General features: G+C 39.5%; 1 protein-coding gene across 3 annotated transcripts; it reads left to right on the top strand.

Moving 5' to 3' along the window:
- The first annotated feature begins 251 nt into the window (after positions 1-251).
- LOC143475567 (uncharacterized) lies at positions 252-19,433 on the top strand. Of its 3 annotated transcripts, none has more exons than XM_076973439.1 (7): positions 252-364; positions 510-860; positions 943-1,293; positions 1,625-1,732; positions 1,834-1,868; positions 1,963-2,070; positions 19,381-19,433. In XM_076973439.1, exons 1-7 carry the CDS (start codon positions 322-324, stop codon positions 19,414-19,416), a joined length of 1,032 nt encoding a protein of 343 aa, XP_076829554.1. In that variant the 5' UTR covers positions 252-321; the 3' UTR covers positions 19,417-19,433. The 3 variants fall into 3 exon arrangements, with proteins under 3 accessions (XP_076829554.1, XP_076829556.1, XP_076829555.1); XM_076973441.1 differs by having other exon boundaries at positions 1,003-1,293; XM_076973440.1 differs by lacking the exon at positions 19,381-19,433 and adding an exon at positions 6,867-6,935.
- The last annotated feature ends 5,027 nt before the right edge of the window (positions 19,434-24,460 follow it).

Raw genomic sequence — 24,460 nt, forward strand, 5'->3', positions numbered from 1 at the left:
TAATTTTCAAGACTGTCAATTCATTTTCCATATGTTAACTTTATTTTTCATACATTAGGCTTTAAAAGACAATAATTATCTTGATGTGGTGTGACTCCATTGTCCTTTGATCAACCCATTGCTGTTAGTGGTCGTGGCCTAATTCAACTGTTTATTATAGCAGCCAATCTGCTTCCAGCACAGACTTATAAAGCTCCTCAGTAGGAGTTTTATGTAGAGAATCATGCATGTTAGAAGTTTTTTTAGACATTATTTCCTGTTGTTGAAACAGAAGTGTTTTTTTTTCATCCCCAGGGGACTCAGTACTAGAAGAGTTTGGTGATGATTCGATTTTATGTCATCTCCTTCTTTTTAATAACTCTAGGTAGTGTATAATCAGAAGTAATGAAGTTTATATTGCTTTCTTGAAAGATAGTAAATTGTACCACTATGGTGTTTGCTGTACTAATACATAAACTGTTTTCCAAGTATTTGCGTAATGGAGTTAAATGTTTCACTTTTTCTTTCAGGCAATACCTCAGAGATTAACATTATCCAAATGAATGGGCCGAAGTTTGTTAAGATTGGTGAAGATATCCTTCTGAATTGTTCTTTTTCATCCAATCTTGCTTTCACAACTGCATGGTTCAAACACTCTCTAGGAGAAAAGCCTCTTCTGATTGCCTCTGCATACCACTCTTCACCAGTTGTGTATCACAATCATTTTAACGAGACTGGACGTCATAATGCTGTAAAAAAAGAAAACAACTTTAATTTGAGTATCTCCAAAGCAGAACCATCTGACTCTGCAACATACTACTGTGCTGTTTCATACTATGAACATATTGGATTGGAAGACTGCACAGTTTTGGTCCTCAAAGGTAGGAGTCTGTTCCATAAATTGTAAAAACCTAAATCTAAACTGTTTCCTTCAATAATAATAAAAAAAAACTTTCTCTTTAGATGAACCTGCCATTCACTATGATGTTATCCAACATCCCGTTTTAAAACCTGTCAAAACAGGAGGCAATGAAACTTTGCAGTGCACAGTACTCACAGAGAGGTGTGCAGGAGAACACAGTGTCTACTGGATCAAAGATCATTTAGATGAATCTCAGCCAGGAATCATTTACACTTATGGAAACAGCAGTGGTCAGTGTAAGAAGAGCTCTGAGACTGGCTCTCCTACACAGAGCTGTGTGTATGAACTCCCCAAGAAGAACCTCAGCTCCTCTGATTCTGGAACTTACTACTGTGCTGTGGCCGCATGTGGGCAGATTCTCTTTGGAAGTAGAACCAAACTGAACCTTGCAGGTAAAATCAAATAAAGCACAATTTTCAGTTTTCCAGACCAAAAAAATCTCACAATGTGAATTAGATGCACAATGTCAAATTATTCAGTGTTGTGTAACAAAAACCCTGCATAGGAGCAAAGAAAGAATATCCCTAAAAACATGCTTACTCAAAGCAGTTTTTAAGGTCTCAAATTAAATATCATTTTCATTGCAATTTGTGCTGGAATAAATTGATTACTTTGCTTTAACTTATTTTAAACAGAAGATGCTAAGTAAATGTTTCTTCCTCTGAATCATATTTAGCAAACATTTTGATTTACCTCTTGAAGTTTTGTATTTGTTTGTTGCAGAGAAAGGTTCTATGGACCCAGCAATTTTTATTTTAGCTGCATCAACCACTATATGCCTGCTCGTAGTTTTATTATTATGCAGAAGATTACACAAAAGTCATCGTGAAGGTATGTTTTTACTTGTAAACATGTAATTGTTAATTTCTCAGTTTGCGTGAATGCATGTTCCATGTTTCATGTTGATTAATTAATCAACTTATTTGTTTAAGATGTTGCTGAAGGTCAGACAGTTCAAGTAAAGAAGGTGATTAACTTTAGCATTTAAATATATTATAATTAAATAAGTTGAAAATGCTCAAACCTTCCTTTAATAGTGCTTCATGTTGTGTTTTTTGTAGACTGAGGACCCAGGCACCTTGAACTATGCAGCTCTGAGTTTTGCTCAGCCTCCCTCCTCCAAAGGAACCACAGCAAAATTCAAGCGTGATCAGTCTGTGTACGCACAGGTAAAGACACTTCAGTAGGGTCAAACTCAACTTTACAGTATTCTTTCAAAAAATGAATGTATAGTTCAACAGTTTACAGTTTATTGGAGTTTTGTAAATTTATATTTCTATTGAGATTATTACTATAATAATAAAAAAAATAATAAAAATAATATGTTTAAAACCAGTCATTGTTGTATTACTGTGGTTAGCAGAAGTAGCAGCATGGAAATGTGTCTATTATTTTGTTATATCCAAAACTGCTATACAGTACATATGTTACAGCTCCCAACTTTTAAGCTGTCAATGTCAATGTCAATTTTATTTATAAAGCACGTTTCAGACAACAGAATGTCTTTAATGCAATTAAAAGACAAGACACACATAAAACATACAAATATACAAACAAAATAACTTTGTTTCATTAAAAAGCCAAAGAAAAGAAATAAGATTTAAAAACCAACAATGTAGGGGCACTTCTAATGTGTAATGGCAATTGATTCCATAATTTGGGAGCTAAAACTGCAAAGGCACGATCACCCCTGTGCTTCAGTCTAGATTTAGGGATCACCAGAATCTGATCAGCAGATCTGAGTGACCTAGATGGAATATACGACTGCAAAAGCTCAGAGAGGTAAATAGGAGCTAAATCATGCAATGACTTATACACAAAAAGCAAGATCTTAAACTCAATTCTAAAATGGACAGGAAGCCAATCAAGAGAAGCTAATACAGGTGAAATATGTTCTCTTATGTTCTCAGTTATAGGTCATATGTGTCAAGTTTGAAGTTTGTTTTTATTACCTAATTGTTTTTGAATATTTGTAGAGAATAAACTGGTTATTTATGAATTATGAACGGGGAACCATCCCGATTGCTCAGGAACCAATATTGTGATATTGTGAGAAATAGGTGGTATATTGTTTAATCAGTCTCATTACCAAGTTCTGATTCTGCGCAGTGACCCAATACCATTGACCAAAAATATGTATTTACCACCGTGACTAGATTAATGAATAAATGTCCAAATTTATTGAGTGGTTGTTATTACAATTGATGCATTGTAAGGAATAGCATATGGAATGATTTGGCTCAAGAATGAAACTAAACCTATATGTAAATCTACTAATCTAAACCAGAGATATAATAATAAACAACAAAGAATAGAAAATTAAACAACAACAGAGAATAATAAACAACTATTGATGGTCATGGGATTTTAATGGATTATATGGCTAACCTAAGATGTCTCTAACTAGTGTAGGACCCAGGTGGGGACACAAAGTCTTAGAAGTAAATAAGAAAGGGAGAGAAGAAGGATTCTGGCAGAGGCTAATGGTAACAACAATTGCTAAACCAGACTCTGAGAGAGATAGAAGTAATTGGGAGACAACAAATTGAACTCGCAACCCCAAAGCAGCACATGAACTCTGAGCATCTTACTGTGATGTAGCCCAGGTGGATCAACCGATGCGCGTTCAAGATTCATGCACTCGTGCGGTGGCTAAGTTAGCGGAGCCGGCCTCTCTGAGGCTGCTCAAATGGTGAAGACTTAGCAGTGACGTCACAGTCACACCTGGAGGGGTGCAGTGAACTGGTTGCGCTGTTCACTTGCAGAGGTTTACTCGAAGCTAAACTAAACTCAATGTCTGCCGGCCAAACAGAATTAACTTTAACTTTACTAAGAAAAGAACCATTCTAAACCCATCGCTGAACCTCAGCCTTAATCAGCCTTGATCAATCACAGCATTGATGGTGATGTCACGTGACCCCCAATCCAGTTGTTCATCAAATCATTGCACCGTCTTCTGGACAATCTGCAAATTAAATTAGAGCAGCACATCCTGAAAACAACGATGGTTATAACTATATATATATATATATATATGTATATATATATATATATATATATATATATCTTTTTTTTAATTACAGGAAATTATGGTTTTAAATGATGATAATGAATCATACACAATATGGTCCAGAACATAACTAAACATTAAAAAAGCACAATTGTAGTATTAGTATTTTTATAGAATATAAATAATCATTGTTTTGTTTCATATGAAGATCAATTTTACAGTTTTTTTTTACTTCCATGACATGAAACATTTTATTAGCATATTTTCTGCTTTGTAATGTATACATTTTGTAGTAATATGAAGCTAATACAAAGCACTGCAAACACAATGAAAGTATTTGAGTAAGTATTTGAACCACCTCAACTTCAATAACCTCTTTAAACAATTTCAATCTGGTTTTAGAATGAACCATAGCACTGAAACAGTCCTGGTTAGGGTCATGAACAATTTATTGCTAGAAGCTGACTCTGGCCTGGTCAACATTCTCATTTTCCTTGATATAACTGCAGCTTTCGATACAGTCTGTCATGAAACACTTCTTTATAGGCTGGAATCTTGGACTGAGGTGACCAATTTAGCAATGACTTGGTTTTGATCATATCTCACTGACAGACAACTGATCGAACACTATCTCTCCCATATGGTGCCCCCCAGGGTTCAGTACTTGGCCCCATCCTTTTCACCATTTACATACTTCCACTTGGTGATCCAACATCATGGTCTTCAGTTCCATTGTTATGTGGATGACGCTCAAATTTATATTAGCACTAAGCCTTCTGATACATTGCCTCCTTGTAACGTTTGGTCAAAGCAGTTGGGACACAAATGCAGACTATGAAGTGATTTAATAATAAAACAACTAACACAAAGAACAGAGGGGACATGAAAGCGAACATTAAAGACAAGGAAAGAGCATGGTTACAAAAGGCATGAACATAACAAGTACTTACAATAACCAACAACACAAGAGACCAAACACAGGACTTAAATACACTGACCAAACAAGGAACCCAACAAGACACACCAGAAAGCAATAACGAGGGGTGGAGAACAAGGCAGGGGTGTGAAGACAGAGACAACTAGGAATTTCAAAATAAAAGGCACACACACGTGGAGAACAAAACAGAAGACATGACTGACAGGAGGGAGGCGGGGCCATGTGACACTTCTGATGTCCTGGTCAACTGCCTAGCTGATATAAAAAGATGGATGATGAACAACTTCCTCAAACCGAACATTAGCAAATCTGAAGCCATTTTAATTGCATCCATGTCCACATTCCAACCAACACTATCCATACCAGGTTTCGTTATATTCTCTGTGGCCCAGGTTTGCAACCTTGGTGTTATTTTTGACTCAACTCTCCGGATGCCCACATCAGCAACATTGCTAAAATAGTATTCTTCCACCTCAAAAACATTGCCTGATTACGCCTCTCTCTCCCTGATTCAGGGACTAAAACACTTTGTGTCACATCAAGACAAAACAACTGTAACTCTATTCTATGTAGGCTTCCAGTCAGTAGTCTAAATAAGTTGCAGTATGTACAGTATGTTCTTACACAAACCAGGACATAGGAGCACATCACACCAATAAAATAATTACATTGGGTTCCAGTGCAGTACCATATAAAGTACCATAAAAACTGCTTCTGGTTTTTTAATCTCTGCATGGTTTGGTTCCTCCCTATCTTTCTGCTTTGCTGTCTACATATTGCAGTGAACGTTCACTGCATAACACATTCTATTGTCTGTTTGTCCTGCAATATTATGCATGTATGGCGAAAGAGCATTTAGTGTTCTTGGTCCGAAATACCTCTGCACATGCACATCTGTATCTAATTTTGAGAAGCTTCTAAAAACGTATATTTTTAGGATTGCTTTTTCAACTTTGTAGTTCTTTTTTTCCTCTCTCTTATTTTTAATGTCTTATTGTTCTGGTTGCTGTTGTTATTTAAACTTGGTTACTTCCATTATTTGTAGTGTCCTTGAGTGTCTTGAAAGGCATTTTCATGAACGTCAGCACAATGTAGAAACAAAACCTGAAACTGTTTTGTGAGAAGATGGAGGAGAGGATTTGAGAGTTCAATTCTTCAAAGACTGTAAGTGGGGTAAAAGCTTGTAAGTCAATTTGTATATAGATATTTACAAAATTGCATGTGTCAGGATGGGATGTGCGATTTGGTTGGGTGAAATTGTTGTTTTTTGTTTTATTTATGCAAGGTTTGTGCGGTGGGTTACAGGGGTTTGTTGTTACAACACTGGCTTAGTGGTCACAACAACATATGGTGTAAATAAATACTTTTGTTCATTTTCTCACATTAGCATCATTCATGCAGTAGAGTCACCAGAGTACAGTGTAGACCAGGTATCACCAAATGGCGGACCCGGACCTAAGGTCTGAGCTATCTGCCAAAAATGGACCGCGGAAAGATTTAATTGATTACCCCTGGTGTAGACCCTCCATACTCAAATAACGGCCTGCGGGCCACCTATTTCTGGCCCGCAAGCTGTTTAGAAAAGTTTTTTTTTAATGATTTTTTTTTCAATTGTGCTACCCACTCTTATTTTGAAATCACACCGCGATCTCAAGACGAGGCTGGTCAACAATAAACAGATAGCAGATGCCCAAATGCGTTCACCCCCCCCCCCCCCCCCATCAACAAGTTCCCCCGAAATGGCCCCATCAGTCCCCGCTCAAAAAATAAGCCCTCTGAGTGAAGTAACGTGTACGAAAAATGAAAGAAGGTAATTAATTAATTTAAAACACTGCACATGTGCACGTTTGTTAGAAACAGCACATGACCTCCTTGGGAAGATTCGGTTCACCTGCTGCTCATTACCCCACTCCTTTCAATACTACTTAAGCTTCCACCTCTCACTTCCGGGTTGCGAAGTATTGTTGCTATACCCAAGCGATTTTCTCTCCGTGTTCTGTCATCTGTTCTCCTCCTAGACCTCGTTCCCTGCCTAGCCCTACTGTACCTTCTGGCCTCTGTCTTCCCGGCATGACCCTGGACCGTCCTGACATCGTGAACAGCACCCCTGTACATTGTACTCTGAACAGAGTTTTCCATCAGTCTAAGTGCTGTGTATTCTCTCTATTAATAAAAGGGGCTATTTTCCGCATTTGGATCCTTGTCTGCCTGGCTAATACATTTATCAATTAATTCAAATTTACATTACTTACTTTAATTACATTCAAATACTGTAATTGAACCACATCATAATTTTATTCTTGCCCTGTTAACTTTATGCACATGTAAAATGTGTATATACATATTTATATATTATATATTTTATATAACAAAGTTTAATTTAATCTAATGTAATCTAATATTTACAAGGCAGTGACCAGAAAACAAACTGTGGTTTCATTTAGATACCATGATCATGGAGTCCTGAAGAATTCACAATGTCAGTTCAGATGCCACAGTTGAAGTGCAGAGATACCTGGCAGAACAGAACATTGACAGAACAGAGGATCCCCATCCATACTGGGAGAGACAGAGAGGTGCATATATCCAAGTGGGATACTTGTGCTCCCCTGCCTCCTCAGTCAATTATTATACAATCACTGTCTCATCTCTTGAAAGCATTGCAACGGTTTTAACACAAAAATCTCATGTCTTATTAGATTTATTTATTGACCAAAATCTTACTGGCAGGTTATGACATTAACAGACCTCTATTAGCATTTCCCACACATTAATCAAATACAGATTAGATGAACAAATGACAACCACAGAAAATCTAATTACTGTGTTTGTATTTCTGTTCTTGGCAGTAATCATTCCTTCCTGTGACAATGTTGCAAGACAGCCTAGGTGACATAAATAGTTGAAATGACAATAAAGGTGTTGACCAGCAGGGGGCTTTTTGTGTACATGAAACTTCAAGAAATGAAAATGTTTTTGAACCAGCTCAATGGAAAGCTTCAAGGGTTCATGAGGCTTCATTTGGCCATCTGTACTACACAACTAACACAGACAGTAAACACCAATACACTGAACCAGATGACAACCTTTTTCCGACACTTCCGGGTTGCAAGAGATACGCTGGCGCGTTTTGGTTGCCACTTCTCCCCCGGTGACAAAGTTTGTAATAGTTTTAATTAGTTCTTAATAATTTTATAATTTTAAAGTTTGTATTCGGTTTTTCTGCTCACTGTGTGCAAAAGTGCTGCGGAACTCAACACACTGTATCAAACTTTGTACTGGATTTATCATAATATGAGCCTTTTACTTCTCCTTTAGCTCTGAGCTCTCCTAGAGTTTAGTGTTCATGACTGTGCTTAACATCTGCCGCAAGAGTACCTGTGCTGCCTGTGCAATGTGGATTATTTCGGGATTATTTCTCTGGCTTCTACTGGGCTGTTTTGGCTGCAACTTCCATTGGGGCTTTATCATGACGACAGGTACTCTTTTGGTGAACTTTTTATGCTCCGAAATGCACAGTGTAAAACTCCTGCTTCTTTATTGATCCATCGTCACCTTGGCATTTTGCGACGACCAAACTATTGAACAGGGAAGACATAAAGACTGGCAATAAACACTTGAAACAGCACATACACCAAGAATATTCACAGTAACCCACCAAACAAGAGACTGAACACAGGACTGAATATACTGACTAAAACAATGAACCAAATGAGACACACCTGAAAACAATGATGAGAGAGTCAAGTACAAGGGAGGGGTGTGAACTAAGACACAACCAGGAAATTTCAAAAATAAAAGCACACCAACAGGAAACCAAAACACAAACACATCAAAAAGGACATAACCGACAGGAAGGCTGGAACTAACCGTAACAATAGGTTTGCCTAGTTTACATCAAACACTTAATCTTTGCAGTTAATATATAAAACACACCCATATAGGTTTGTTTAGACATTACAGCTAGCATAGTAGCCACAATTACTGAGCCACTGTAAACAAACATCAAACAACCATCAACATTTTAAGTTGAACTGTGTAGCAATATTGATTAATTATGAATAATTATAAGGGGCACCACCCTGAAATGTGTATTTTTATAACTGGAATAGATGAAATGATATATCAGTCTCATTACCGAAGGTGAAGCTCAGAGTCTGCGCAGTGACCCAATACCACTGGTTGACATATATTTGCCACAGTAATTGGTTTAATAAACAACTGCAGATTTGATTGATTAATAGATATCATCAATTTAACATTATAATGCGTACGATGCATAAAGTTGGTGTGATGGAGCAGAAGCAGCAGGAGACATTAAAGGCGTTGTCAGATCTTTATTGTCCATAACACGCTAGTCAAAATAAAGGCGCAGAACAGCTAAAATCAATAAACACATGTGATGCACTCGAGGGTGACAAGCTCACAGGTGGCAGTATTTACAGATAGAGGCTTGAGGACTGTGATGGCCCACTAAGGCCCACACGTGTAACTGCATATGGGTTGGGTGTGTGGGTTGGTAGTGTTGGGGAGTTTATGGGGTTTTAAATGTTTAAATGTAGCTCAATGAGCTTATAGGTATAAAGACACAACATAGACACCAGTGAAATGAAACCATACACTTGTAAGATATAGGTAGCTCTTTTGTAGCTCTCTGTATAATGTGTAACACTGTTCATACCTTGTGCCAATGGTTTAGCAATTTTAAAAACATGCACTTTTCTATGCTAGGAGGGCACACCAGCAAGAAGAGTCAGACCATAGGTAGGGACAGTGGTAAAATGGGAGAACCTTGCAAATGGTGCTTCCTCACTGTGTGCGCCTTAAAGTGATGACTCTAGCACATTCCATACCGTGGGCGGGCCACCTTGGAAGACGTAAGACATATACCCGGATAAGCAAACATTTCTTTTGGTCTGGAATGTCAAAAGACATTGCGGAATTCTGTAGAATCTGTCCGGAATGTCAGAGCACTTCTGTTATGGGTCCCCCTAAAGTCCCTCTGATACCATTGCCTGTTGTGGATGTTCCCTTTGAGCGTTTGGGCATGGATATTGTGGGTCCCCTGGAAAGAAGTCGAGGAGGTAATAAGTATATGTTGGTCATCTGTGACTATGCAACTCGTTATCCAGAGGTTTTTGCCTTGAGAAACATTAAGGCTAAATCTGTAGCATTCTGTCTTGTACAGTTTTTCTCCAGAGTAGGATTCCCAAAAGAAATTCTAACTGACAGAGGCTCTAATTCCATGTCCACATTAATAAAACAAGTTTATACTTTGCTTGGCATTAAAGGCCTGAGAACAACCCCCTACCATCCTGAAACAGATGGCTTAGTTGAGCGGTTTAATCAAACCTTAGTGCAGATGCTACGTAAATTCGTGAATGATAGTGGATCTGATTGGGACCAGTGGCTCCCTTATCTTTTATTTGCCTACAGAGAAGTTCCCCAGGCATCCACTGGGTTTTCACCATTCCAACTTAAGTATGCTCATGAAGTGCGGGGACCGCTGTCATTGATGAAGGAAACCTGGGAAACGTGTCCAAAACCAGAGGAGGTTAGTACTATTGCCTATGTACTGAGTATGAGAGAGAAGCTGGAACGAATGACAAAGTTGGCTGCTAACCATCTGCAAGAAGCCCAGCGTAAGCAAAAAGTCTGGTATGATAAAAAGGCACAACAACATTCTTTTGTTCCGGGACAGCAGGTGCTGGTGATGCTTCCCACGGAAGAGAATAAGCTCTTGGGTAAGTGGCAAGGGCCATTCACAGTCACTAAAAGACTAGGACCCACCACCTATGAAATTGCCACACCTGGACAGGCACGCTCGCATAGGGTTTTGCATATCAATCTTCTGAAAGAATGGTTCCCAAGGAAGAAGCATGAAACTGTACATCTGTTCATACGAGCAGTAGATGATGAGGAAGAGGTGGAGGAGCAGTACCTACCTGCTCTACAGCATCCTTCAGTTATTGACCTTAGCCATTTAACTTCTGAGCACCAAAAACAGATCCAAAGACTCTGTGACCCTACTGTTTTCAGGAATCACCCCGTATATACTTCCCTGGTACAACATGAAATCGTGCTGAAGGAGGACGCACAACCCAAACAATTGAGTTACCAGATTCCTGAACGGTTAGTGTCTGCATTTATGGAGGAAGTGGAACTGATGAAGGCCATGGGCATTGTGGAACCATCAAAAAGTGAGTGGTGTAACCCTGTAGTTCTTGTGCCCAAGAAAGACGGTAGTCTGCGGTTTTGTATTGACTTCAACTATCTTAATTCTGTTTCCAAGTTTGACTTGTATCCAATGCTCCGGATTGAGGAGTTGCTTGAGCGATTGGGAAAAGCGAGGTTTATCAGTACTTTTGATTTGTAGTTTCAAACTTTATTCATTTCTTAAAAGACAAATGATTCTATGTACATAAAAGACAACACAAATAAAATGAAATGAAAGGTGGCAGAAAGAAGAGAAAATCTTATAATGTCTGCCCCTTTTTCCTCAAATATAAACTCAAACACAATAATCTTCAGTCAACAAAAACAAAACAAAAAGCATCAGATCATTCTAGAATGACAAATCTTATGTATACAGTTCATATTATTTCATATTTTTTAAAAAGTCGAGCCTTTATCAATATCTTAAACATGTACAGTGATTTGGCCCTTTTAACATCATCTTTCAGATCATTCCATAATCTTACTCCTTGGATTGCGGTGCACCGTTATTTCAAACATGTTCTACATTTAGGTTTTATAAACATCTCTATTCCCTTAAGATTATAACAGGACTCTCTCTTCACAAAATTTATCTGAATGTTTGAAGGTAGTATGTTTTGGTGAGCTTTGTACATAACTAACAATATATTATAATCAACCAACTCATAAAATTTCAATCATTTCAATTTACAAAATAATATATTAGATGGATAATGGTAATTTTTTCGAGTAATAACTCTTACAGCTTTTTTTTGCAAAACAAAAACAGGATGTGTAATAGTCTTGCATGCTTTACCCCATACCTCAACACAGTAAACCAAGTGTGGGACAATTAATGTGTTGTATAACATATACAAAACTTTATCATTAAACAAGTCCATTATTCTATAAAGCAATGCAATAGATTTAGCTAGTTTTATTCTTAGGTGATTTATATGAGGTTTCCATGTCAATTTCTCATCTATAGTAACACCCAAAAACTTTACTTCACTGACTCTGTTTATCTCCACACCCCCAACTCTAAACGGAATATTAACAGTTCTTTGTCTTTTTGTAAATATCATATAATTAGTTTTATCCAAGTTTAATGATAATTTGTTTAATTTAAACCAGTTTTGTATTTTCACAAATTCTGTTTGCATTTTCTCTAACATACGTTCAATGTCTTTACCCAAACAAAAAAATGTTGTATCATCAGCAAATAATATGCATTTAAAGAGCCCAGACACATTGACCAAGTCATTCACATATAGGATAAACAATTTTGGTCCAAGTACTGATCCCTGAGGAACTCCACATGTTATTCCACTGAGTTCAGATCTTACATCATATATTTGTACAAACTGTTTTCTATTTTCCAAATAACTAGTTATCCATTGTAATGCTGGTCCTCTAATCCCATATTTATTTAGTTTTTCAAGTAGAATGCTATGGTCAATTGTGTCGAATGCTTTCTTTAAATCAACATAGATACTAGCGCAGTATTTTTTTTTATCAACAGCATTTGTTATTTGTTCTGTCAGTTCGATGAGGGCCATTGAAGTTGAGTTATTGGCTCTAAATCCATACTGACTATTACTTAAAATGGTATATTTATTGATAAATTGATCCAATCTGGTCACAAACAATTTCTCCAAGATTTTTGAAAACTGTGGTAATAAGGATATTGGCCTATAATTACTGAATACACATTTCTCACCATTTTTGTAAATTGGAATTACCTTAGCTATTTTCATATTGTTTGGGAATATTCCTGTTGAAAATGATAACTTGCATATGTATGTAAATGGCTTAATAACATATCTCATTATTTTCTTAACAAACATCATATCCATATCCACCCAATCTTTTGATCTTTTGTCAGCAAAATTTTTGACCAAACTCAATATTTCATCCTCATTTGTTTCACCAAGAAAGATGCTGTTTGCGCAACCTCTGATTGTTTCAGTCACGTCATTATCAGGTTTTGATATTTGAGCCGCAAGACTTGGACCAACATTAACATAATAATGATTGAATTCATTTGCTATTTCATATTGGTCATGAAGTTCCTTATTTTCTTTTACAAAGTATCGTGAAATACCTGATCGTGCTTTATGATTTTTTAAGACACTATTTATTATTCCCCATGTTGTTTTAGTATCACCATTACTTTTGCTTAATAAGTCACTATAATATTCTTTCTTATGTTTTCTTATAATCCATACCAGTTTATTTTTATATTTCTTGTATCTGTCTTCTGCTTCTTTTGTTCTTAATTTCAAAAAGGATGAATATAAAACATTCTTTTTTTTACAGGCATTTCTCAACCCTTTGGTCATCCATGGCTTGTCCACAACATCTTTCTTGGGAACATTTTCCATACAATGTTTTTCATACAAAACTTCCAAAGTATTCATAAATGCGTCATATGCTTTGTTAACATCATTAACATATACTTCTTTCCAGTCTTGTTTATTTAAATCATCTTTCAATTTATCCAAAGTATGTTTTGATGTATTAAACCTTTTCTTTTTTGTTGTAGCTATAGACCTTTTACATTGATAATTTTTATAAACAGTAAAAACTGGTAGATGATCACTTACATCAGTTGTTAAAAGTCCACTCAACACTTCTCCATCTCTTACATTAGTAAATATATTATCAATTATTGTAGCAGTAAATGTTGTAATTCTTGTTGGTTTTAATATTAATGGATAGAGACCCAAACTATACATTGCGTTAATGAACATATTACTGGTATCAATTTGATTCCCAAGGTCAATGTTGAAATCACCGCACAAAAAAACTGTTTTATTATAACTCATTTCAAGGAGCTCCATGATTTTATTAGAGAATATTTCAATATTTGAGTCGGGTGGCCGATAAACACAACTGATTATTATATTTTTTGAGATCTCACTTATGATTTCAATGGTGATTATTTCCATTAGATTGTCAACAGCTTTTGACATTTTATCTTTAATTTTACATTTTATTTCAGTATTTACAAACAATGCGACTCCACCACCTCTTTTATTACCTCTATTCATGTAGTACAGTCCATATCCTTCTATTTCAATACTTTGTATATTTTCATCATTGAGCCATGTTTCTGAAATGGCTATAACACTGAACTTTTTCTGTAATTGTTTTAAGTAGTCTTTTATTTTAGATAAATTTGCATTCAAACTTCTACTATTAAATTGAATTTTTGACAGCGCTCCATCTAGTTGTTTATCATTGTTAAATTGTTCCTCATTATAGTAGTCACATTGTTTAATTCCTGGAAAAAAATTTACATCTACAATATTATCTGAATTATATATTTTGATTTCTGTATCATCACAGTCCATATTTTGGTTATCTGTGTCTATGATAGTTTATTTGATTTGAATAGCTTTGTGTTATTCCTTTGTTCCTAAATGCTTTGTCATTGTGTTGTTTGTCCCCTCCTGAACTCATCTAACTCTTTTTTCTCTTTTATTATTTTGGCTTGTGTTCGTTCTCCTGCTTTAATCCACACATTTCCGTTTCTCGTCCAAGTAGCCCAAATTTGTTTTTGTTTTTTTAAGTACCTTGCCTCTCGTGCGATGTTTGCATTCTTTTTTGTTAAATGTTCGTTTATGTATACTTTTGTTCCCTTTAATTTCCTTGCTTGTATTAAGAATTCGTCTTTCATCTTTCTGCTGATGAATCTGATTACAATTATTGGTTCCTCTGTCCTGCTGGGCAGGCTGTGACAGACTGATATAGTTTCTTTTTTAATGTTAATGTCTTTACTTTGTAAAAAAGACACGACTTGTTGCTCCAGTGTTTGTATCTCACCTCGTGGTGCATCCTCTGTTGTTATTTCAGCTGAAGCAACTCTAGCATATGTCCTGTGTCTTGTTTTCAGTCCAGATATTATTACCTCCTCTCTTCTTGAGTATTGCTCCATATCGTCCACTCGTTTCTCCAGTTCCAATATTCTACTGTCTCTCTCCTGCACCATCAGTTTTAGTGCCTTTACCTCATCCATCAGTCCCATTAATTTTTCTTGCTGCGAAGCCAACTTGGTTAGCTCGGCCGACATGAAGTTTAATGATTTTCTGATCTCCTCCATGTTCTCCGTTCCAGCTGGCTCTCTTTCTCCCCGTCTCCCCGGCATGGTTTAATCACCTGTTTCCAACCTCGTTTCTTTGCCACCGCCGCTCCTCGCTGGTGCACGTTGCGGCCTGCCACCTACAGCTTCAGTTCTCGGCGTTTAACTTCTACCTCCTCTCCGCCGGCACAGAGGTAGCTCACCTTCCGAGCCACGCTGCCCAGGACGCCTGACTTGTGTCAGCGGTCCGCACCAACGATAATTCGAAAGCGGGGACCGGGGGGGGGGAATGTGGGTACACACCCGTTTTATGAGGGCAGCGTTGGTTTGTTTGGGTATCAGGTTTGCGAGCGTTCGTTTGCACCCACTCCACGCACGCACGCACGCTCTAGCAACACCGACTCCACGCACGCACGCTCTCGCAACGCCGACTCCACGCACGCACGCTCGCTCTCCTTTGTCCAAAAGGATTTGTGTAAGGGTTATTGGCAGGTTCTCCTTGCAGCTGAATCTCGGGAGTTAACTGCTTTCCGTACCCCTACTAGTCTCATGCAGTTCCGGGTTTTACCCTTTGGACTACACGGATCACCCCCTACGTTCCAAAGACTGATGGATACTGTTCTGCAAGGATTGGGTAGCTTTGCAATGGCTTACCTCGACGACATAGTGATCTTTAGTGATTCTTGGCAGGAACATCTTCAACATCTACAAGCAGTAATCCAACATATAAAAGATGCTGGCCTAACCATAAATCCTGCAAAGTGTTCCCTGGCAAAGCGTGAAACAGAGTATTTAGACTATGTGTTGGGAAATGGTCTAATTAAGCCTCAAGTCCAGAAGATCCAAGCCATTCAGTCTTGCACTCTTCCCGTGACTAAAAAGGAAGTGAGGTCATTTTTGGGCCTTGCTGGGTGGTACAGGCATTTCATTCCTGATTTTGCCACTCGGGCTGCATTGTTGACTGATTTGACCAAGAAAACTTGTCCCAATCAGGTCTCCTGGACAGAACCAGCCAAGAATGCTTTTTATGACCTTCGAGATGCTCTAACCCATGAACCTGTTTTGCATAGTCCTGATTTTAACCAGTCTTTTGTTTTGCAGACTGATGCCTCAGATGTGGGTTTGGGAGCGGTCTTATTACAGGAACATCTGGGTGAACCACACCCGATTGTATATCTAAGTCGAAAGCTGTATCCCAGAGAAACCCGGTATTCCATTGTGGAAAAAGAGTGTTTAGCACTAAAATGGGCTTTGGATTCTTTCAGATATTATTTGCTTGGAAGAGACTTTGTTGTAGAAACGGACCATAGAGCCCTTAAATGGATGGACCGAATGAAGGACACAAATGCTAGTTTGACTCGTTGGTACTTGGCTATGCAGCCATTTCACTTTGTTATCAGACAACGACCGGGCAAGGATAATGTGATTGCTGACTTCCTGTCAAGGTTACCTTGCCAGCGTTCTGAGGTAGTGGAACCTGTGATGGCCCACTAAGGCCCACACGTGTAACTGCATATGGGTTGGGTGTGTGGGTTGGTAGTGTTGGGGAGTTTATGGGGTTTTAAATGTTTAAATGTACCTCAATGAGCTTATAGGTATAAAGACACAACATAGACACCAGTGAAATGAAACCATACACTTGTAAGATATAGGTAGCTCTTTTGTAGCTCTCTGTATAATGTGTAACACTGTTCATACCTTGTGCCAATGGTTTAGCAATTTTAAAAACATGCACTTTTCTATGCTAGGAGGGCACACCAGCAAGAAGAGTCAGACCATAGGTAGGGACAGTGGTAACATTTTATTGAGCTTACTCAGATCTGTTTTCCTGCCTTCTATGTTTGTTCCCCAGGACCCATGTCTGCAGCGTGGGTCAGTGGGGGTGCCTAAGAAGGAGTGCGGGTTTACTGAGCATGTCTTATAGACCTGCTTGGAATTCTGGGAAATGTGGGCTAGACTATCTGGAACCTTTCTAGGGGGTAAACCAGATGTATTCAGCGAGTTGTGTGAAATATATGTAACTTTCTTGTCTTTATGCTTAATAGGGAAGTAGTATGTTGGGTGTTTGGAATGGAATGTGAGATCGGAAATGGCTTTATTGAGCTATAAGTGTTGTTAGTCTTTGTTGAGGTGGAATCAGGGTATCTGCACATTTTAAAATCTCAAATTCAATGACTTTTAAGACCTTTTTAATACCTTTCACTAGAAAAAATAATACTATTACTGGGGATGCAGGTGTGTTCCACATCGTTGACCGGGGGGGGGATGTCAGCGTCGAACGAAAATTGTTGACCGGGGGGCGGAGGCCTACCGAGCCCGGGAGGGGACATGGGTAAAAAATAAAAATTAAACGAGGGAACGTTTTACCATTCGAGCACACGTTTTCTGATTAACAATTTGTGCGCACGTTTTAATTAAACTCGTGGTCACGATTTAGTAATACTCCAGCGCCGTATACTCCAGCGCTAAGAATCTAGCGCTAGGACCCTGGAGCGGTTATTTTCTGCATGGTCCTAGCGCTAGATTCGGCAAAGTTCACATTGCGCCATCTACCATGCGGAGTATACGGCCGTTGCGAAAATTATAATATACATATCGTCGGTAAAATAAAACAGAACAACTGAGCAACGCACACTTATAATAATTTAATGCCTCCCCTCATAAAATTCCAGACATTTTAAGACATTTTTAGGCCTTGAATATGGAAAACTAAATTTAAGACATTTTAAGACTTTTTAAGGACCCGCGGGTACCCTGGGTGGAATGTATCTGGTGAATTGTATATGGTCTCACCCATGCTGTTAAAAGTGGCCATGTTGCCATGTGTCAGTGGGTCTGTTTGTTTCTTGTCTGGCCAGAATGTATGTGTCTCCGTAAGGAGTAATAAACATTTAAATTGACTCTCCTTGCTGTGCTCCTTTGCCTCCGGTCACACCCTGACAAGGACTATGCAGCATTGGATGATGGGACCTGTAGACTTATATAGGGAGAAAAGGAATGTGAGGAATGCAAGGAATTTGAAGCAGGTGTGCTGCATCAGTACTCTGGTGACTGAGACTGACAGAGTGGTGTGGAGGGGAAGTGGGCATCTCTGCTGAGCCCCGTGTCCAGGCCAGAGGTGGAAAGAGTACTGAAAAATTGTAATTGAGTAAAAGTATCATTACTTTGCCTAAAATCTACTCAGAGTAAAAGTAAAATTACCCATCTCAAAATTTACTCAAGTAAAAGTACAAAATTACGTCATTTAAAATGTAATTTGAGTAAAAGTTACTTAGTTACTTTCAGTTATTTAATGCATGGATGAATCATTAACCAAATTCAACACAAGTTGTTTTAATCGATTTCAAAGTGTATTTAAGTGCACATCCACGCTTTCAAAAAGATCAGCTGGGCTCAGGAACATACTTCCTCACAGCACAAGGACAGTCACAACCTGTACCATAAAGTGCAAACAATTTTCAGTCCTATTGTCCAACGGACAACACTATGATAAGAATAAAGAAATTTAAATTACAAATTATTTAAAAAACAAAATGCACACAAAATTAAGTGCCCACAAGATGCCACAAATCAAACTAAAATGACCACAGGATCCCACATCTCAAAATAAAACAAAATGCGCACAGGATTCCACTATTTAAAACGCTCACAGGATCCAACTATTCCAAATACAGCTCCCACAGGATTCCACTTTTCACAATAAAATGTCCACAGGATCCCACAGAACCTGATAGATAGAAGATTTAAAGATAGAACAATCTCATCCTTTTGTAAAAAAAGTGCACCAGATTACGACCTGATTATGAGACAATGGAAAGGGCGCACGCAAGGCAAGGCCACGCAATTGGCCTTCAGTTCTGGGACTCGATGTTAAAATTTCTGCCCGCATTTAATTTTTCACCATCAATATTTTTTTTACTCAGTAATTTGAGGCCGTTCAAATGTAGTGAAGTAAAACTACTTGGGTCAAAATGTACTCAAGAATTTTCACGTCCGAGGAAGGACATGAAACAGAAACAGAAAAAGAAACTAAAAGAAACTATGAAACAGAAAACTCCATAGACTATTTAAACCAAATACTAAACCAACCCAAAAGCTACGATGATTAAAGTAAATGGAAATAGAGGAAATTAGGATTAAACTATTAACTGAAAGATACTGGCATGTCTTACATCTATGCTAAAATTAGATGAAAGCTAGGTCTGAAATGCAAGCAAACAACTGGCTAAAATGTATGTGTCACTACATTTTAGCAAACAAGAATGGCATCAAAGCGGCATGATGAATGAAGGCGCCTTACTAAGGGTGAGAGTCACATGTTTGTGAAACACACGTTTGTGATACATGTATATATGTATTTAAACATGTATGTATATGTATTTGTGGAATGTCTTTATGTTGTGAGTTAAAAGGATGTCGTCCCTTGAGGGGGAAGTTGGTTTAGCTGGGGGCGGAGCTATAAGTATAAAAGCCTAGTCAGGTGTATGGAGGGGGATCCCTCCTCGCTCATGATGTGAATGCAGTGACAAACCACCTGTGCCTGCTAAGAGGACTGCGGTTAGCTGCTGGTAACCGTTGGTATTACTAAAGACTAATGTTTTGAGTAGATCATATGGTGGAAGTGTGCTCTGGTGAAAGCTTAACGACCCTCAATGTGGTGTGTACCGTATTTTCCGGACTATAAGGCGCACCTAAAAGCCAAAAATTTCCACAGAAATCGGACGTGCGCCTTTTAATACGGTGCGCCTTATACCTGTACTGAGTACCGCACGTAAACCAATCAGAGAACACTAACACTAACGTACCGTAGTATTCTCAGATTGGTTTACGTGCGTTCTGCACGTAAACCAATCAGAGACTGCTAAAACTAACGTACTGTAGTATTCTCGGATTGGTTTACGTGCGTTTCGCACGTAAACCAATTAGAGAAGACAGTATTCTCGGATTGGTTTACGCGCGTTTCTCACGTAAACCAATTAGAGATTACTACGTAATACACAGTACCGGTACTTAGGCTTACAGGTATGCTGCAAAACAACATTTGTTTTTCAACAACCCTTGAATATGGCACCAGTGAAGAGACACGCATACGAGGCACAGTTCAAGCTACAGGCTATCAGTTTTGCGGTTGTAAACGGGAATAGAGCAGCTGCGAAACAATTCGGCATAAATGAGTCTATGGTTCGAAAATGGAGAAAACAAGAAAACGAACTGCGTCAAGTAAAGAAGTCGAGACAGAGTTTTCGTGGTAACAACGCGAGGTGGCCACAGTTAGAAGACAAACTTGAGCAATGGATATGTGAACAAAGAGCGGCTGGGAGAAGCGTCTCGACAGTCACGATTCGACTAAAGGCAACAACGATAGCACAAGACATGAAGCTGGACGATTTTCAAGGAGGGCCTTCTTGGTGTTTTCGTTTTATGAAACGGCGACATCTTTCTATCCGCGCAAGGACTACTGTGGCACAGCGACTGCCAGCAGATTACGAAGAACAGCTGGCCGTTTTCCGTGCATACTGTCATAAAAGGATTACGGAGAAAAAGATCCAACCCAGCCACATCACCAACATGGACGAGGTCCCCCTCACTTTCGACATTCCCGTGAACCATACTGTGGAGAAAAAGGGGACCAGCACGGTATCGATACGTACCACGGGGCATGAGAGGTCAGCGTTCACCATTGTTCTTGGCTGTCACGGTAATGGACAGAAACTACCGCCTATGGTCATTTTCAAGAGGAAGACGCTGCCGAAAGAAAAGTTTCCTGCCGGAATAATAGTTAAGGCAAACCAAAAGGGCTGGATGGATGAGGAGAAAATGGGAGAGTGGCTGAGAGAGGTGTATGCAAAGAGACCGGGTGGTTTTTTCCACACATCACCGTCCCTGCTGATCTGTGACTCCATGCGCGCTCATCTCACGGACAACATTAAAAGCCATGTAAAAAAAATTCATTCGGAGCTTGCCGTCATTCCGGGAGGTTTAACTAAAGAACTCCAACCGCTGGACATTGGCGTTAACAGGGCTTTTAAAGTAAAGTTGCGAGCGGCGTGGGAGCAATGGATGATAGACGGCGAACACACGTTTACTAAAACTGGGAGGCAGCGGCGGGCGAGTTACGCCACCGTCTGTGAATGGATTGTGGATGCCTGGGCTAAGATTTCTGATTTAACTGTTGTCCGAGCTTTCGCGAAAGCCGGCATCATTGCTAAACAGCCGCTTGGCGATGAGACCGACTCAGACAATGATGAGCGGGAACCTGGACTGCTCGTTAGAGAAATTGCGCAGCTTTTTAATTCCGACACAGAGGACGAGGACTTTGATGGATTTGTGGGAGAAGAGTGAGTAAAAATAATGTGTTTTGTCAAATAGTAAAGTTCAATTAAAAAAACTTCAATTAAAAATCACCGTTTCGCGTCCTTTACTTTTCTTGTAGACCGTATGTTATAGCATGTGCCTTTATAATACGGCGCCGTACAGAATAATACGGTGCCGTACAGAAAGAGTCCGTAATTGAGCCTGCGCCTTATAGTATGGTGCGCCTTATACGTGTATCAAATACAGAAATAGAGCCCGTAATTCAGACTGCGCCTTATAATACGGTGCGCCGTATAGTCCGTAAAATACGGTAATTTGTCTGATTCGTTAAAAAGTATAGAGTGAGTTAATAAAACACAGTGCACAGTTATGCTGGAGTACACTTTTGAATATCATCCACCTTTATAGTCCACATCCACCCCTACAGTCTTGCTACCCAGCCCTGTGTAATTCCCGTGGTATTTCCCTTGATAAAAAGCAAATTATTTAGAATAATTTCGAGTATATGTATAAATATTTAACCTAATTAAGTTTAACGTGCTGAGAAATATTGAAATGGACCTTGAAAGTGACGTACAAGTGCTTTAATTCCACCTTATAAAGGTGTATGGACCCTGCAAACATGACTTTGTTCATTGCGCGCGCGAAGTTACAAAATTCGAGAGGTGCACGACCTCGCGAATCGACAGCGTGTGAGGCCCTCGCTCACGGGCGGTGCCACTGCGATTACGTCATTGCAAGACTGTCAAAGGGCCTGCTTGAACTAATCAAGGCCTTCCTGAACTTGGACAGGTGTGCTCGCTCGCCAGTCTTTTTGCGCTACTGTAGAATTTGTATGAATCTCTTCCAAAGACAGAACTAACCCAAACTCTACATATGAACACGGGAGGCAAGATAACTTTAGAGCAAATTAGAGCAAGTTTAAAATAAATGTTGATGCCATTGATTTGTGCCAATGTCACCCAAACATAAGATACCGATGCCATATGACATATGCTACTGCCATTGACATGCTACAAACGTGAGATACTTGGCGAGACATTGGCGGGTCATGGGAAATGGAGGTTCCAGGTTGCAGAAACATGATGTGCTGTCTCAGGGCATCGCCGGGGAGCGCTGCAGATGAAGAGGTGCCATCGCAAGGTGATTGGAGACACTGCAGCCGTGGAGGTGCTGCATCTGTGGAGACACTGGGGAGCGCTACAGCTGCTTGTGGTGCAGTCACAGCATCTGGGGGAGACAACTGCAGTGTTCCAGCTCCTTCCCTCAGTCCTCCAACCCTCCCCACACAGCTGATGAGGTCAGCTTGGTAGGTTATAAGGGCTCGATGCTTGGAGCCCTTATGCTGTCTTGGTAGTCTAACGTGTTACATGCAGTGCTCGTTATGTATTGAGTATATATTGTGTGTGGTAGTCTTGTGCCATGCTCATCTTTGTGACTTCTAATGTGTCTGCATGTTGAGTATATATAGTGCTAGATGCTATTTCATCTAAATAAACACATATTCAGAATTATACTCATCTCTGCAACCTGCCTCACCCTTGCCCGTGACAACTATATGTCAGACATGAGGAAATTGGGTGTATTTTTGGGTTATTTTGATGTGTGGATTTTTGTTGTGCATTTATTTGGATTATGTTTTTTGGTGTTTATTTGCAGTGTGTTTCCACCTGGTGTACTATTGTCTGCGCTCATAGGACAATTTTTCCCCATTAGAAGGTTCCTATTTAAATGGCTTGATGGACAACTCGGTAGCGATTCATAGGACTCCTGGATAAAACGGACAACCAATGGCATTGCCGTAGGGTGGAGCATGCACTCGTTTGTTGGATAAAATACGCGGGTGAAACATTGGCAAAACAAGGGGCCGGCGAGCGGCATACGAGAGCAGCGTGAGACGCATACGGATGGGGATAACCTGGCTGCACGATGGTACTGGGCTCGAACAGGAAGCTACCGTCATTCCGACAGCCTTGGGTAAAGGCATCGAGGGGCTGTACGACGGCAGTCCCAGCACCGCCACGAGAGTGTCAAGCGGGCCGAGACGCCGAGGCTGCTAGGAGCCGAAGCGGACGCTGCTAATCCAACCAGGCTTGAATCGCTCACCCTGGGAGTTGGTGGTATCCGCTCCTGGGTCAATCGTGGGTATTGTTCATTTATTTGGGGTGGAAGCTAGACGTCTAAGCTTTGAATTAAAGGCGAGTTGTGTTGGTCGGAGTACTGCTCTTGGTGTTTGTCATCACAGTGGGCGGTTGCTGTGTCTTGTGGGACCCTCGGTCGGACGAAGCTGAGATGGCGCTGACCTAAGAATCGCCCTGTACTACGGTTACCCTTCCGTCTGCTCGGAGTGACTGTGTTCTGGCGACGGCCGTTCTCATCCTCGGGATGTTTTTATTATTGTGTTTGAGTCATAACTACTGCATCTCAGTCGTACATTAAGCTGTCTGCCGTGTAGCCTGATGTTGGGTAAAGTTGTACTTTTTATGATTTAATTTAATGGGTTGCTGCAGCATTTCCAATTTCTGACTTTTGAGTTTCCATTTCTTTATTGTGTGTTTTAAATAAATTGTTATTTCTTACATAATTTATGTTGTTGTCTGGAATTGCTCACCCCCAGATTTAAAGAACCTGCAAGTGGTAAACTTGAACACCTTGACGGTTTAACTTAATTTAGAGTTCCTAGGCTCTTAAAACCCTAGGTGGCGTAGTTGGCTACATTGATTTATTGTAGTGACCCAGCGTTCGGCCCTACATATATCTGCCCATTTTATTGCCCTTCCTTTTAACAAGGATTTCTTAAATACAGCTAGACATTTTTTGGGTGGTATCAGGCACATTAAAAAACTGAAAGTACAAATTACACTACAGGACAAAGTTATCTGCAGTGCTACTCTCACAATCATATTCCTCCTGCCACCGGGTTAATGAGGGCAGTGCTGTGGGTTTCCCCATCTGATCCTGAGCTAAGAAAGTCTGTAAATAGCTCAGCTGCTCAAGAACATCCACGTCATTTGTGGG

This window comes from Brachyhypopomus gauderio, chromosome 14 (genome assembly GCF_052324685.1).
Source record: "Brachyhypopomus gauderio isolate BG-103 chromosome 14, BGAUD_0.2, whole genome shotgun sequence".
Taxonomy (NCBI): Eukaryota; Metazoa; Chordata; class Actinopteri; order Gymnotiformes; family Hypopomidae; genus Brachyhypopomus; species Brachyhypopomus gauderio.